This window comes from Erinaceus europaeus, chromosome 2 (assembly GCF_950295315.1).
Source record: "Erinaceus europaeus chromosome 2, mEriEur2.1, whole genome shotgun sequence".
Lineage (NCBI taxonomy): Eukaryota > Metazoa > Chordata > Mammalia > Eulipotyphla > Erinaceidae > Erinaceus > Erinaceus europaeus.
Genome location: NC_080163.1, coordinates 57,217,047 through 57,232,120, shown reverse-complemented (window position 1 = coordinate 57,232,120; position 15,074 = coordinate 57,217,047). Strand labels below are relative to the sequence as shown.

General features: G+C 50.8%; 1 protein-coding gene across 1 annotated transcript; it reads left to right on the top strand.

Annotated features, from left to right (window-relative positions):
- The first annotated feature begins 5,270 nt into the window (after window positions 1–5,270).
- Window positions 5,271–13,249, top strand: ARSI (arylsulfatase family member I). Its single transcript, XM_007516407.3, has 2 exons — window positions 5,271–5,945; window positions 11,019–13,249. Exons 1-2 carry the CDS (start codon window positions 5,629–5,631, stop codon window positions 12,424–12,426), a joined length of 1,725 nt encoding a protein of 574 aa, XP_007516469.1. The 5' UTR covers window positions 5,271–5,628; the 3' UTR covers window positions 12,427–13,249.
- The last annotated feature ends 1,825 nt before the right edge of the window (window positions 13,250–15,074 follow it).

Below are 15,074 nucleotides of genomic sequence, written 5' to 3'. Positions count from 1 at the left end.
TGGGGGGGGGTCAGACAGATAGCATAATGGTTATGCATTATTCATCACAATGGTTATATATGCCCATGCCTCTCAAGTTTCAACCTGAGGCTTTGAGGTTCCAGTCCCTAGTACTACCATGAGCCAGAGCTGAGCATTACTCTGGTAGAAAGATAAAAGCAAACCAAACAAGAATAAAGACAAAACCTGGTGTTGCCCACTCTCCAAAAGGAGGCTAGGTCAACATACTCTGCCACTTGAAGAAGACTGGTCCTGAAATGAGTGCAGCCTAGCATGTTCCTAGCTATAACCATGGACTGTGAGCTCAGGCTGACAGGGATGCAGAGGTTACACAGGCTCCTGTGCCGAATACAAATAGACATGGGCTCTAGGTCAGATCGATGGTGTTTAGAGTTAATGGTATTTATATACTTTCCCCATAGTTGGGAGCTTCTCTCTGTCCTGTTCCAGCTTTCTAGTCCTATTCTCAACTCTGACCTCATCTTCCCAGACAATACTCCTAGCTCACCTGCATGTTAGATTTCAAGTTCAGGCAAAAATTAATAAAGTCATGGACCCCTTGGAATAAACCTTAAATAGACTTCCTAGCTTCTTCCAACATGAAGACCCCCCAAATCTCATCTTCTGTACTCTTACCATTAGGTTCCTGATTATTAAACAATTTGTTCTGCTTTATATCTTCATGCTTTTCAGCTACCAAGTTGCAGATGCTACTATGACACCAACTTGACAGATAAACTCACCAATATCTCCTGGCACCCCATCTCCCCAGAGCCCCACCCCACCAGGGAAAGGTAGAAACAGGCTGGGGATATAGATCAGTTTGCCAATGCCCACACCCAGCAGAGAAGAAATTATAGGAGCCAGACCTCCCACCTTCTGCACGCCATGATGATCTTGGGTCCATGCTCCCAGAGGAATAAAGAATAGGAAAGCTTCAAATGGAGGGGACGGGATATGGAACTCTGGTGGTGGGAACTGTGCCCCTCTTATCCCACAATCTTGTCAATCATTATTAAACCCTAATAAAAAATAATAAATGTTGGCCCAGGAAAAAAGAACTGGTGTTTGCCTTTTCTCTTTTCTTCTCAGCATCATTGATGCTCTTGAGAGCACAGATCAGGGCACTCATGTGCACCAGTATGGTGGCATGGCAAGATGATGGAGATAACTCTCCTTGTAACTTTTATCCACAGGACTTAGTCTTTTCCTCTCAGAATCACAGAAAATAGTAATGGGTTACTGTTGGACTAGCTTCGCAGATGGGAGACAGACGACCAGGGACTCATGGCTAGGCTGTACACAGTATCTCTTTATTCATGCAGAACACGGCACAATCTAAGCCAAGCCCTTTACAAATCCTGTCCTTATATATGTGCTGGCCAAGTAGGGTGGAAACAGGATGTGACATAGAGAGGGTGGAGCGAAAAGTGACAGGTGCAAATCAGGGTGTACTACGAGAGGGGGCGGAGCAAAAAGACATCATGAACCAGTGGGGATTAAACCAATGCCATGCAGGCAGGGCAGTGCTTAGTTAACAGTGGTTATGTAAATAGAATACAGTGTTAAGCAGGGGGGATTAAACCAATTAAATGGAAGGGGTCTTAGAAGCATACCAACAGGTTACATTCATTAATACTATAGTTATTACTATATACTGGGCACTGAACTGAACAGTGGATTGCATCTCATTTATATTATTAGTCCATATCACAGATGAAAGAAGGAATTGAGGTTAACAGAAGTAAAATAATTTGCCTAGCACCAGACCCCAAATAAACAGCAAAATTTTAACTCAGACATTCTGATGGCAGAGCCCAGAGTCTTGAAATCTCAAATGTTCTGCTTTTCTGGCCCCTGACAGTTCCACAGAGTTCTACAGCCTTGACTTGGCCTGCCCAGACTGTTTCTGTCTACGTGGAACCTCCACTCTGTCCCCTCACCATTGTCCCTCATGCCCTTAGCAGGCAGAAAGCAACAAGGTCTGCTGGGGCAACACAAAAAATACAAAACTGGAGTCTATCTATCTCCTGTGACTTGTCCCCTTATACCCCCAGGATGACTCTGGCTGGAGTCTCTGGAAGCACCATTTTCACAGCATTCCCCTCAAGAGGCTGTATTTTTCCTTTCTGTCCTCCACACTCCTACCAGAATGACAGGCTCTGTTTTCCCTTCTGATAAAATCCGGTCACCCTAAATATGGGACTCTGAGCAAACAAGAGCGACTGGCCCCACGCAGCCCTTGTTCTGAAATGCAGATTCGTCCAGGTTGCTATTTTGAAAGTCTGAGTTCTTTCCCAACAATCAGTGGTTTTTAAGGAAGAGGACAGGATATTGGCAAGAGAGATGTGCTAGGAAAGAGCACACTCCTGGCCAGTCTTAGTTTCCCAAATGCTGGCCCTTCTAGAAGTTCTGGGGCTGGAGAGACAGGTGGAATAGGAATAGGACTTGAACTGCCCCCATGCCTTCCTGAACACCTATGTCTACATGATGACTTCAGAAATCTCTGGCTACCAAGTTCCCTTCAAGCAAAGCTCAGAACTTCCCAGTGGGGAGTCTGTACACTATATTCTAGGGAACAATAATGAAGCCCCGCTGCAGTAGGCAGGTCATGTGTAAAAGCGCTCAGACCATCTGTGTGGGTTGGTCACTGCCCACCCATCTAGGACCATCCTTAATCACTGGGTTCAGTGAGCTCTGCTGCCAGTCAGGGGTTGGCCTGACCATCTGTCTCTTGTCAAATGACTTCCTCTCTGTCTAGGAACTGTCCACAGCCCATTCCTGTCCCCACCCCTCCCGGGACCTTCATACAGTGATGTGAATGCTTCTTGGGGAGGCAGCACTTGGATCTGTTAACCAACTATGTTTCTATCTTCTTGGATACAAGCTCCAGTACAGTTCTGTCTGTCTGAGGATTGCTTGATCTTTTGCCAATTTCCATAAGAATTTGCCAGTTACGTGAGGAGTGAAGGACTTTGGTCTGAGAAAAGTGGGAAATATCTGAAAGGTTAAGAAACTTGTTCACAGATGATCTCACCAAAGTGTCCTGGAACTTCTCCAAAGCCCTACCCCACAAGGGAAAGATAGAAACAGGCTGGGGTTATGGATCAACCTGACCATGTCCAGTGGAGAAGGAATTATAGAAGCCAGACCTTTCACCTTCTGAACCCCATAAAGAATTTTGGCCATACTCGTAGAGGGGTAAATGTAAGGAGAAGATGACCAGAGGGCTTCCATTAGGACCAGAGAGAGAAGAGGAAAATAAATGAATAAAAGGGAAGGACACTCAGAAGCAGTATGTGTGACTTAGAAAGGAAGAGAAGACAGGATCATAGAATAAATAGGCAAATACATATAAATATAGATAGATAGTTATAGAAGTAATAGTCAACCCTTATCTTTGATCTTGGAAGGACTAATATAGCTCCAGTGGAGGGAATGGGGTGTGTTCTGTGTGAACTGTGGTGGTGGGAAAGGTGTGGAATTATATGCATGTTGTAATTTTTTAAATAAATATTAACTCACTAATAAAAAAGAACCTTGCTCACCTAAAATTGGAGAAATACAGTTTCTGAAGTGGAGTGTATTAAACATTTAAAAATATTTTATTTGTTTATTTTTAAAGAGGGAGATACAGAGAGCTAGAGATAGAAGGAAACCAGAGCCTTGCTCAGATCTGGCTTATGGTGGTGCTGAGGATTGAACCTGTCACCTTAGAACCTCAGGCATGAAAGTCTTTTGCCTAACTATTGTGCTGTCTCCCCAGACAACATATTTGACATTTGAGCTCTTGGTGGTAAAGAGAGAGGTGTGATAAATTTTGTTTAGTTCTATTCTCCCAGGTGAAAATGTAGTCTAATGAAGATACATCCAGCATCTAATGATCCAAAAATCATCAGATGAATATGATTTTACTTACTTGGTGCTTAATTTTGACTTGAAATTAGCCACTGGCAGTGATAGAAACATTCGTCATAATTTGAATTGAGGTAGTATCGAAAAGTTAGAAGATTCAGAATTTGCATGACAGGTCAGCTGACATCAGGCTGTGTACTTTCTTCTCCCCTCCTCTTCCCTCCCCTCCTCTCTTTTCCCCTCCCTTACTCTACTCTCCTTGCTTTTGCAAGGGCTTCATTTCTCTGGTCTGACTTTTTCAGATGTAGAGAGACAGAGAAAGAGAATAGGGAGTGGGGTGGGACTACTACAGCACAAAAACTTCTTTCAATGTGGTGGGGCCAGGCTTGAACTTGGGTCACCAGAAAGGCAAAGCAGATACACTATCCAAGTGAGCTATCTTACCCAAAAGCAAGGTTGTGGTCTTGCTGCAGGCCCTGCCTTCCCACCTTCATCAGGCCATACAACTGTTCGCCTACTTTACTCATTCCCCATACCCCGCCTGGTCCAGGTGTCCTCCAAGCTTGCCTTCTCTGTTGGGATTTCCCTGGGTGGCAGTCAGCCTGGGTGACACTATAGCTCTTACTCATTGGTTCATGCAACAGATACAGATCAGGCTGCTGAAACGCATGGATACAAGATACAAACAGAAGTCCCTGTCCCTGCCACAGCCCCCCCCCCCCCCAACTCGAGGTCAAATTCTAAATGCTGAATTACAGGAGGGGGCAGAAGGCCTGCAAGGGGACTGGGCCAGACAGATCCTGAGCTTCAACCTAATTTCGAGCCAAAGTAGTCTCCATTCCCATGTCTAGCTCCAGTAGCCCATAGCAGGACCTGCCACTCAAGCAGGAATGAAGTCTCCAACTTGCTGTGTGACTATGCACTAGATTTCTCCAAATCTTGCAATGACGCGGTTGGAAGAGCAAAGTATGCGCTTCCTTTCCGCGACTGACTCCCAGAGATGCTTAGCCTCGAGATCGAGGAATGTAGCTGACCAGGCCATCCCCAGGTTCCTCTATCGAATTCAAAGCAGCACCGCTACCCGCTTCTCCCCCCTCCAGTTCCAGGGCAGGCGGCTGTTGGAGTCAGAGGACCCAGCGGGCCTGGGCTCTGCGCCCGGGGGCGGAGCCGCCTGACCGTCCCGCCCCTCACCTGGGGTTCAGCGGACAGATGTTACAACTTTTTATCCTTCTCTGCCCGGGTGTCCCCCACCCACCCCAGACCCGCCCAACCCGTGCCTCCTAGCCCTTCCCGCTGGGGTCCAGCCCACTTCCCTGCGGGGAGTCCTAATGTCTCTGGGCTCCGGGCGGGGCCAGAGGCAGGACTGGGGTGGGTTAGGGGGTTAGGGGGGTGTCTAGGGGAGGAGAAGAGGAAGGCAGAGGCGAGAGAAATTGGGAGGCGGGAGAAATCGAGGGCTGGAAGGAAGCGGGAGTCAGAGGATGGTGCAGAGTACTTTGGGGAAGCCGCCACGCCGCGGCTCGGGTGGGCCGGGCTGAACTTGAGGGGGAAGAGGGAGCTGGGCGCGGGCCTGGTCTCTCCAGGGCGCCCCACCGCGGCCGCGAGTGTCGGAAGGAGCAGCTGGGCAGCCAGTCCGGGCAGGTCCCCGGGGCGCCCCCAGGGGCGCTGAGCCCGGCCGCAGGCAGGGCAGCCAGTAGTGCGTGCGGGCCGTGCGCCCTGGGCGCTCCGCGAGCTGCTGAGTCCTGAGGAGTCTGAGCTTCTGGTCCTGCGGGCAGCATGGCCATGCACGCCCTCACCGGCATCTCGCTCGTCAGCCTGCTCAGCTTCGGCTACCTGTCCTGGGACTGGGCCAAGCCGAGTCTGGTGGCCGACGGGCCCGGCGAGGCAGGAGAACAACCCTCGGCGGCCCCCCCTCAGCCTCCACACATCATCTTCATCCTCACGGACGACCAGGGATACCACGACGTGGGCTACCACGGCTCGGACATCGAGACCCCGACTCTGGACCGGCTGGCCGCTGAAGGCGTGAAGCTGGAGAATTATTACATCCAGCCCATCTGCACGCCTTCGAGAAGCCAGCTTCTCACGGGCAGGTAGGCACGGACCAGGCCCTGGGGCTGGTTGTCACAAGCCCTCCACAAACCCAGTTGGGACATTTCCCCTGCATTTACAATGCTCCTGCTGCACATGGGAAAGTCAAGCTTAGGGCCGATTTTGCCTCCACTTGGCTGTGTGATTTTCATTAAATCCTTTCCCCTCTCTGAGCCCCAGTTCCCAACTTGTACACTGAATGGTTTTGGGCCTTCTCTGAGGCCCTCTTTCTTTTGCTGCTGTCCTCTGGACACTCACGCCCCACACCATGTGAAAGGAACATCTCTCTGGCCGCCTTTTGCTAGAGGAACTTGCCAGCCCCTGACACTCAAGAGGTTTGCATGCTCTTTGTGCTTACAGACCCTCAAGTAAGTTAAATTTCACTTCTCTGAGACTCAGTTTTCTTATCCACAAAATAGGCTGAAGAGCAGTTTTTTTTTTTAATATTGAAATAGAGCATCGAGAATGGAAGGAGTTGCGTGTAACCTGCTTAGCTATTGACAAATGGCAGCTTCTAGGTCTCCAGAGGAATAAGGGGTTGCCCCCCCCCACCACCACCAAATGTTGGGAACCTTGAGAGGAAACCAAGGAAATGATGGGTGGAGAAAGACACACTTGGAATGCCATAACCCATGTGGCTCCATGCCAGTTCCTCTCTAAACTGCTTGTTTTCTCGTCTGCTAATCCTCCCCAGTTGACTGGGACTCGCCAGGCGATGTGCTGCTCTTTCCCAGAGAGTTGTCTAAAACAAGGAGGCAGGATTACAGGATTAGGAGAGTAGAGAGGTAGGGTGTGGAAGGCAAACTGGTCACTTAGGGAGAAAATCCTATGGTGAGGCTGAAGCTAATCCTTTTTGGAGGTGGTCCAAGTTCCACCCAAGTTCCTCTTTCTCTGGTTCCACCCACGAAGCTCTAGTGTGATTTCAGGAAAAGAGCCTTGGTCCCTCTGTTCCCTGGATGGTGGGAGGGGAAACCGAGATGTGTGATGGGGACAGGGCTGACCCTAGTACCTGTGCCCACCTTCTAGGTGAGAGGCCACTGCTTGGCAGGGATCCTGACAGGGGGTCAGACAGCTATTTCTTCTTCCTTTGATCTGGCCCTCTGTGGTTCCATCCAGGAACAGACCGGGCCAGAGTGAGGGAGAAGGAGGAGGAAGGGGGACTAATGAGTGTCCCAAAGGTGGGATCACGGGCAGTGGCAAGACCAGAAGACAGAGCAGAATGTGCATTCCTGGGAGTTGTGCACAAGTGAGTGACTTTTGGTGGAAGCAGGGGCAAGGAGCAGCTGGCAGGCTGGGCAGTGAAATTAGCTGAGCATGGCTGGGCAGCGTCTGCCCTCTGCCCCCTGCAGCTGCCTCCATCCGATGGATGTTGAAGGCTTTCATGAGTATTCCTTAAAGCAGCCTGTCATGTTAGGTGAGGCTGGAGGGAGCTTGAGTCTGTCTTGCTAACTCACAGTTTGGTGTTAGTAGCTGGCCTTCCTGCTTTACAAACAAGTGCTGTAAAAGTCCCCAGCCTCTGGTGGGCAAGAAGAGCCCCTCCAACTTAGGGCCCTAGAGTGCTACTTGTATCAAGTCTAGTCTTTCTTTAGCTTGATTGGGGTTTGGAGACGCCAGATCTTTCATCTTCCATCTAGAGGAGAGAAAAGAAAAAGTGGTCACTGAAAGTGGTGGGATTGTGTAGACACCACCAGTGATCACACACACACACACACACACACACACACACACACACACACAATGAAAACAAGTACCAAAAGGTAGCTCACAACAATAGCAGATTTAAGATGAGGAAACTGAGACAGAAAAGAAAAAGAAAAGAAAGAAAGAAAGAAAGACACCCCAGTGTTCTTATAAAGGTGTCGGGAATTCAGGTCTCAGCTTAATTTGAATGCCTAGAGGTGAGGGAGGGGGAGAAAGTATGAGATTTGACTACACTTGTGGAGCCCCAGGCTTTTTAGTTTCTGGGAGGTAGGGGGTGTGCTTTTAGGATTTGAATCAAGACAAGGCACCATGAGCAGATCACATGTGGCCTTTGGCCCCTGAGCAGAATGGGAGGTGATTGGACAGTGAGGAAGGCAGGGTTCTGCTGGCCACTCTTCTGCTCCAGAGCATCAGCCTGGCTAGGATGAGATCCAAGGGAGGCATGTGAGAGCAGCTTTCATGACATCCAAGGATTGGGAGGCTTTTAGAGACCGTTCATCCGACCAGCTGTCTCCTATACTGAGCCAACTGAGCCTTTCTGCTGAGAAAGAGGAGGGTCAGTCCTGCTTGCCAGAGAAGGACTTGTACTGTTTGCTTCTATGTTCAAATCCTAGCTCTTTCCTTGACTGCCTAGTGATCCTCCTTTGGACACTAGCTCTCTTTTCCTTTCTTTTTCTTTTCTTTTCTCCCCTTCCTTCCTTCCTTCCTTCCTTTATTTATTTATCCTTCTTTTCAACATTTCCAGGGCTTCAGGACTCCATGGTGACATTCAGATAGTGGCAGAGAGATAGAGATAGATAGATAGGTAGAAAGAGAGAGAGATATACCACACAACTGAAGCTTCCTCCAGTGCAGTAGAGGCTGGGCTTGACCTTGGGTCTCAATCATGGCAAAGCAGTACACTAGTCCAAGTAAGCTATTCTGCCAACCCACTACCAGTTTCTTTTTAAGATGATGTGACTAAACCAGACAGTGACTCTGGTCTCTTTTGGCCCTAAAATCCCCAATGTCATTGTTCATTCTTATATCCACTGGTTTCATAAGGAATTAAGTGTCTTTTATACATCATTGGAGTGCCAGAAATATGAAGTTGTTAAGGGATAGTCCCAACATATATTCCTGGGTCCTAGTGCATATACAACTGAGTATAACCCCATAGCCAAGTAGGTCAGTGTGGTATGTACTAAATACTGGAGGAGCCCACGAACAAAAGAAACTCTTTACTTTGGAAGACTTGTAAGCAACTTTACAGTGGAGAATAATCTTTGGACTGGGCTTTGAAGAGTGAGTAGGAGTTTGCCTGGGAGAGCAGGGCTTGCTCAAGGCCTCTTGCCAAGTAAATGATTTAGAGCTTAGAGACTCCAGAGTCTGGAGCCAGACTGCTGAGAATACAAATCCCAGCTCTAGTTATTAACGAGTGAGTCACTGAGCAAATTACTTAATTTGGGAAATGGGCATCATAATGATCTGCAGCCCCTGGGCTGTAGTGAGGATTTAGTGAGGCGATTCATAGGAGAGCTGACCTCGAAGTTGAGCACGCATTGGGTGTTTGCTATTGGATTTCATCACAGCTGTGGCCAACCTGGGGTCTACTCTTTTCCTACCCCCCACACCAGGTTTATTGCTGGAATTCCATGCCTGCATGATTCTCTGCTCCAGGCAGATTATTTTTTTATGACTTATTTTTGATGAGAGATACAGAAAGACACACACACACACACACACACACACACACACACACGGGGGGGGGGTGGAGGGGATATGCCAGAGCACTTCTCAGCTCTGGGTTATGGTGATGCTGGGGACTGAACCTGGGACCTCAGAGCCTCAGGCATGAGAGTCTTTTGCATAACCATTATGCTTTCTCTCCAGCTTCCCCCTCCCCATAAGATAGAGATTAAGGGGGGGGGGAGAGAAAAGGAGAGATATGGCGACACTTCTCCACTACCTGAGAAGCTTCCCTTTTGCATGATGCTCCCAAGTGGTGATTTGGGAATTGAACTTGGGGTGGTCCTCGTGCATGGCAAAATGTGTACATGCTACTGGGTGAGCTATATCTTAGCTCCCTGAATTCCGTTTTTGTTTTTGGTCGTCACTGGGGCCTCACACATGGGTTGGGTGCATGGCAAAGTAGGTGTACTATTCAAATGAGGTATTTTGCCAGCCCTTGTGTTCTCCTCTTAGCTCCCTCACTTCCTACCTGTTTCCACATGACTTCACTCTTCTAAGCTTCAGTCTCCCCCTTTGTAAAATGGCAAGAATAATAGCTTTGGAATTATTTTTACAGTAACATTTTAATAATAAAATTCATTTGCTTAATTGGAGAGAAAGAGTTATTAGAGCACCACTTTGATATATGTGGTGCCCGGGATCAGTCCTCGAACCTCAGTCATGCAAAGTTTCTGCTCTCTGCACTGATTTTTCACTATTTTTAAAGACTCATTTATTGTGGCCTAGAAGGTGGCACATTGAATAGAGTGTTAGACTCTTAAGCACTCCCAAGTTTGTTTCTGGCATAAATAATATTTATTTATTTTTTATGAGAGAAAATAAAAGGTGAACACACCATTTTTAATAGCTGAGTAGTATTCTATTGTGTATATAGACCACAACTTACTCAGCTGCTCATCTTTTGTTGGGCACTTGTGTTGCTTCCAGATTTTGGCTATTACAAATTGTGCTGCTATGAACATAGGTGTACACAGATTTTTTGGGATGGGTGTGTTGGGTTCCTTAAGATATATCCCCAGGAGAGGAATTGCAGGGTCATAGAGCAGTTCCATTTCTAGCCTTCTGAGTGTTCTCCAGATGATGACAGAATGAAAGGTAAGAAAGAGATCATGGCAGGGCTAGGTGACGGCACATCTGGTTGAGTGCACAAGGTGCGGGTTCAAGCCCCCATTTTTACCTGCAGGGGAGGAAGCTTCAGAGCAGTGAAACAGTGCTGCAGACATTTTTTCCTCTCTACTTTCCCTTCCCTTTCAATTTCTCTCTGTTTCTACCCAAAAATAAATAAATAAACACATTAAAAAAGAAGTAGAGAGAGCACTGTTCAGCTCTGGCATAAGCTGGTACTGGGGACTGAATGATCCTACAAGTCTGTGGGAATTCAGACGTACAAGTGCAAGTTCTCTGCTGTGATAGCCTGAACTGAATTTGAAGATTCAATCAGATCATGTATTTGACAAGCACTTGGCCTGCTCTTGTGGATAACCCCTCAGGCTGCTGTTACTGAGTGTTCCAGGAGGACGGGAAGTAAGGGATGGGTGTCCACCTCAGAATGAGTTTAGGGATGGGGTGGCCGGAGCCTTGCTTTCCAGTTCACCTGTGCCTCCTCTGTCCTGCCCCCACCCCCACCCCTCACCCCTGTCCAGGTACCAGATCCACACGGGACTCCAGCACTCCATTATCCGGCCCCGGCAGCCCAACTGCCTGCCGCTGGACCAGGTGACATTGCCCCAGAAGCTGCAGGAGGTTGGCTACTCCACCCACATGGTGGGCAAGTGGCACCTGGGCTTCTACCGCAAGGAGTGTCTGCCCACCCGGCGGGGCTTCAACACCTTCTTGGGCTCACTGACGGGCAATGTGGACTACTACACCTATGACAACTGTGATGGCCCGGGCGTGTGCGGCTTCGACCTGCACGAGGGTGAGAGTGTGGCCTGGGGGCTGAGTGGCCAGTACTCCACCCTGCTCTATGCCCAGCGTGTCAGCCACATCCTGGCCAGCCACAGCCCCCGGAGGCCGCTCTTCCTCTACGTGGCCTTCCAGGCAGTGCACACTCCGCTGCAGTCGCCCCGAGAGTACCTGGCCCGCTACCGCTCCATGGGCAATGTGGCCCGGCGCAAGTATGCGGCCATGGTCACCTGCATGGACGAGGCAGTGCGCAACATCACCTGGGCCCTCAAGCGCTACGGCTTCTACGACAACAGCGTCATCGTCTTCTCCAGTGACAACGGTGGCCAGACCTTCTCGGGGGGCAGCAACTGGCCACTGCGGGGCCGCAAAGGCACCTACTGGGAGGGGGGAGTGCGTGGCCTGGGCTTTGTCCACAGCCCTTTGCTCAAACGCAAGCGTCGCGTCAGCCAGGCATTGGTGCACATCACTGACTGGTACCCGACGCTGGTGGGCCTGGCAGGGGGCAGCGCCTCGGAGGCCGATGGGCTGGATGGCTACGACGTGTGGCCGGCCATCAGTGAGGGCCGGGCATCGCCTCGCACAGAGATCCTGCACAACATTGACCCACTCTATAACCACGCCCGCCACGGCTCCTTGGAGGGTGGCTTTGGCATCTGGAACACAGCAGTGCAGGCTGCCATCCGTGTGGGTGAGTGGAAGCTGCTGACCGGGGACCCTGGCTACGGGGACTGGATCCCCCCACAGACACTGGCCGCCTTCCCCGGCAGCTGGTGGAACCTGGAGCGCATGGCCGGTGCCCGCCAGGCATTATGGCTCTTCAACATCAGTGCTGACCCCTACGAGAGGGAGGACCTGGCTGAGCGGCGGCCAGACGTGGTCCGCGCCCTGCTGGCCCGTCTGGTCCACTATAACCGCACCGCTATCCCTGTGCGCTACCCAGCCGAGAACCCAAGGGCCCACCCAGACTTTAACGGAGGTGCCTGGGGGCCCTGGGCCAGCGATGAGGAGGAAGAGGAAGAGGAAGAGGAGGATGCTCTGGCCAGGAATCTGCTCCGTGGACGTCGCAAGAAGAAATGCAAGATCTGCAAGCTGCGATCCTTTTTCCGGAAACTCAACACCAGGCTGATGTCCCACCGGATCTGATGGGGGGTGGGGGAGAGGGGTTGGGGTTGCTGGTGAAAACCCCTAACCTAGATGTTTTCCTGTCTCCAGCCTGGTCCTGAGAGCACTGCAAGGTCAAACCCCTGTCCGCAGGGCAATAAGTGCAGACGCCAAGTGGAAGGATGAGGGTGCTTGGCCTAGAGGTGGAGGGAAGTCTTTTACATTGGGGTGCCTGGTGGCCCCCGTCTTGCCACATCATGGATGGGCTTCACGACCTCTGGGGATCCATGCAACCTCTTTGAGTGTCACTTCTCTCCTCTGAGATGAACTCTAGGAACTTCATGCTTGGGTGGAGAGATCAGCCAGCTGTAACCCCTCCTAGATCCTCGAGGGCCTCACTCTTGAACCCTGGGCCTCTGAGTTACTGTCTAGGTATGGGGATGGTGGTGGTAACTCCCAGCCTGGCAAGCATGATGATCTGGAGGGATTCCTTCCTCCCCTGCTGATTGTTGAAATGAAGGTCAAGGGGTGACTTTCTAGGTCCTCATGTGGGTCAGTCCTAGGGACAGGTGACATTCTGGGGAGCTGTCTTTCCCCACTCTAAGCACCCAGAGGAGCTGGCCTGGTTGTTTGCCACTGTCTGGTTAAGGTTAAGGGTGGCAGCAACAGCTGTGAAAAGAGCCCACAACCAGTGATCAGGTTCTCCAATTTCTCTCTTGATCTTGGGCCTTGTATTCACCCTCCCAACTTAAGTTTCCCTACCTGAAAATGGAGGTGCGAGTCCTGGCTCTGCCTACCTTGGTGGTCTGTGGCAGGGCATTGGCTGTGGAGGAAGCTTGAACTTGAATAAAAGGCAGGAATCCAAGAGCTGGGGCTGCAGCACAGTCTGTGAACACACATGGGTGTGGGCATGTTCAAGGGGCAGGGGTGGGTCCAGGAGGTGGGCAACCTGACCAGTTTGGAGGACATATGCTTCTCGGCCCAGTCCTGCCTCAGGCCCGATGTGTGACCTCAGGCCAGTCCCAGACTCTGTTTGGGCTGAGGCAGCCCCTGTGCATGTAGTGGATCATCTCAGAGCCCTCCCCCAGAGCGCAAACCCCTGTGCCCCTGTGAGAGCACCCTGGGGGGGCCCTGGGCTGAGTGGCAGGGAGGAGGGGCATGGGGGCTCAGTGCCTGCTCTTTGCAGAGCGTGCATCTCCCCGCACACGGCGTTCTGCACGTCTCCCCCCAGGTTCCAGTCGGCGCAGCGTGTGTAGGCGAAAACCCTGCTGTGAATTTTGAAAATAGTTATTTTTGTCACTGGCAAAGGAGGCCTGTTAGGACTCGTCAGCTTGTAGATGAGCGGGACGGGTAGGGTGGGGTGGGGTGGGTGCGGTGCAGTGGAGGGGGATCCGAGGCAGAGATGGTTGAGCCAGGAAGGAGGCTCTGGACTGGGGCTTCCGGACACGTGTCCATCTGTATCCTGAGTTCTTTCCTCCCCGCCCTGCTCTCTGTGTTGCTCTGCCTGCCCCAGTTGGGACCTTTCCTTGTTGATGTCAAGCTAACTGGAGCAGGGGTGGAAACTGACTGAGGCTTTTGGTCCCAATCATTCCCAGCCTTCCTGCCTGCTCAGGAAGGACCCAAGAAGTCACCCATGGGACCGGTAGGGCACACAAGTTTACCATGTGTGAGGACGTAGGTTCAGGATCTGGGTCACCATATGGGAGCAGCTACAGACAGGAAGCTTCAGCAGTGGTGGAATGGGTGTTTGGTGTCTCTCCTTCTCTCCCTTTATTTCTTACCCTCTGGCTAGAAGGGAAAAAAAATGGCTGCTTGGAGCAGTGAAGTTATGCAGACACTGAGCCTTTGTGATAACCTTGGCAAAAAAGAGGAGGAGGGGAACAAGGAGGAAGAAGTTGAAGAAGTCACTTATGGGGACTGGGGAGATAGTTCAGCCTGTCAGAGGACCAACCTGTAAGCCTTAAGACCTGGAGGCTGCACGTTTGGCCCCCAGCACCACCTTTACGTCAGAGCTGAATAGGGTGCTGGTCCTCTTTTATTCCCCCTCCACCCTGCTTTCATATCCAATCAATTAAAATTGCAAATATTAAAAACAAAACAAAGAACAAGTAAAGAAGACGTTCCCTGTGCAGCAGCATCACAGACTCAGCATGCCCCAAAGATGGGTGTTTGCAGTCTGCACATACCCGAGTTTACCAGCTCTGCTGAGTCCTGTCCCAGTTCTTTGAGCCTGGGCCCCTGTAGTTCTGGGCTTGTGCCCATGAAGAGGTGGCCCCTCCCCACCTTGCCCCTGGTGGTGCAGCTCCAGTTCCATTTTTCTTGCGTCCCTGCCCTCTGGGGCCATGTGTGTAATATAGTAAAGGACCCTCTCTGCTCTCCACTTGGCATTGAGACTGTTTCCCCAAGGCTAATACGGCCCCCTAATCTAGTAAGTTCCTTCTGAGGCTGGGGGCTATTGCCTGCTGCTCGTGCCAGGAGAAGGAAGCTCAATCTACTCTCATCCCATCCTGACATGGCTGACTCAGTCCAAGCTAGCCCAGCAGCTGGTCTGGAACCTCACACAGCTTCAGCCTGCAGCCCAGTCCAGAAGCTCATGAGTTTGCCTCACTGGGTGCTGGAGGCAGGCTGAGTCTCTCCTCTCAGTGGGGAGGAGAAAGCAGGACTCAAACTCAGCTCACTGTGGCTTCCGT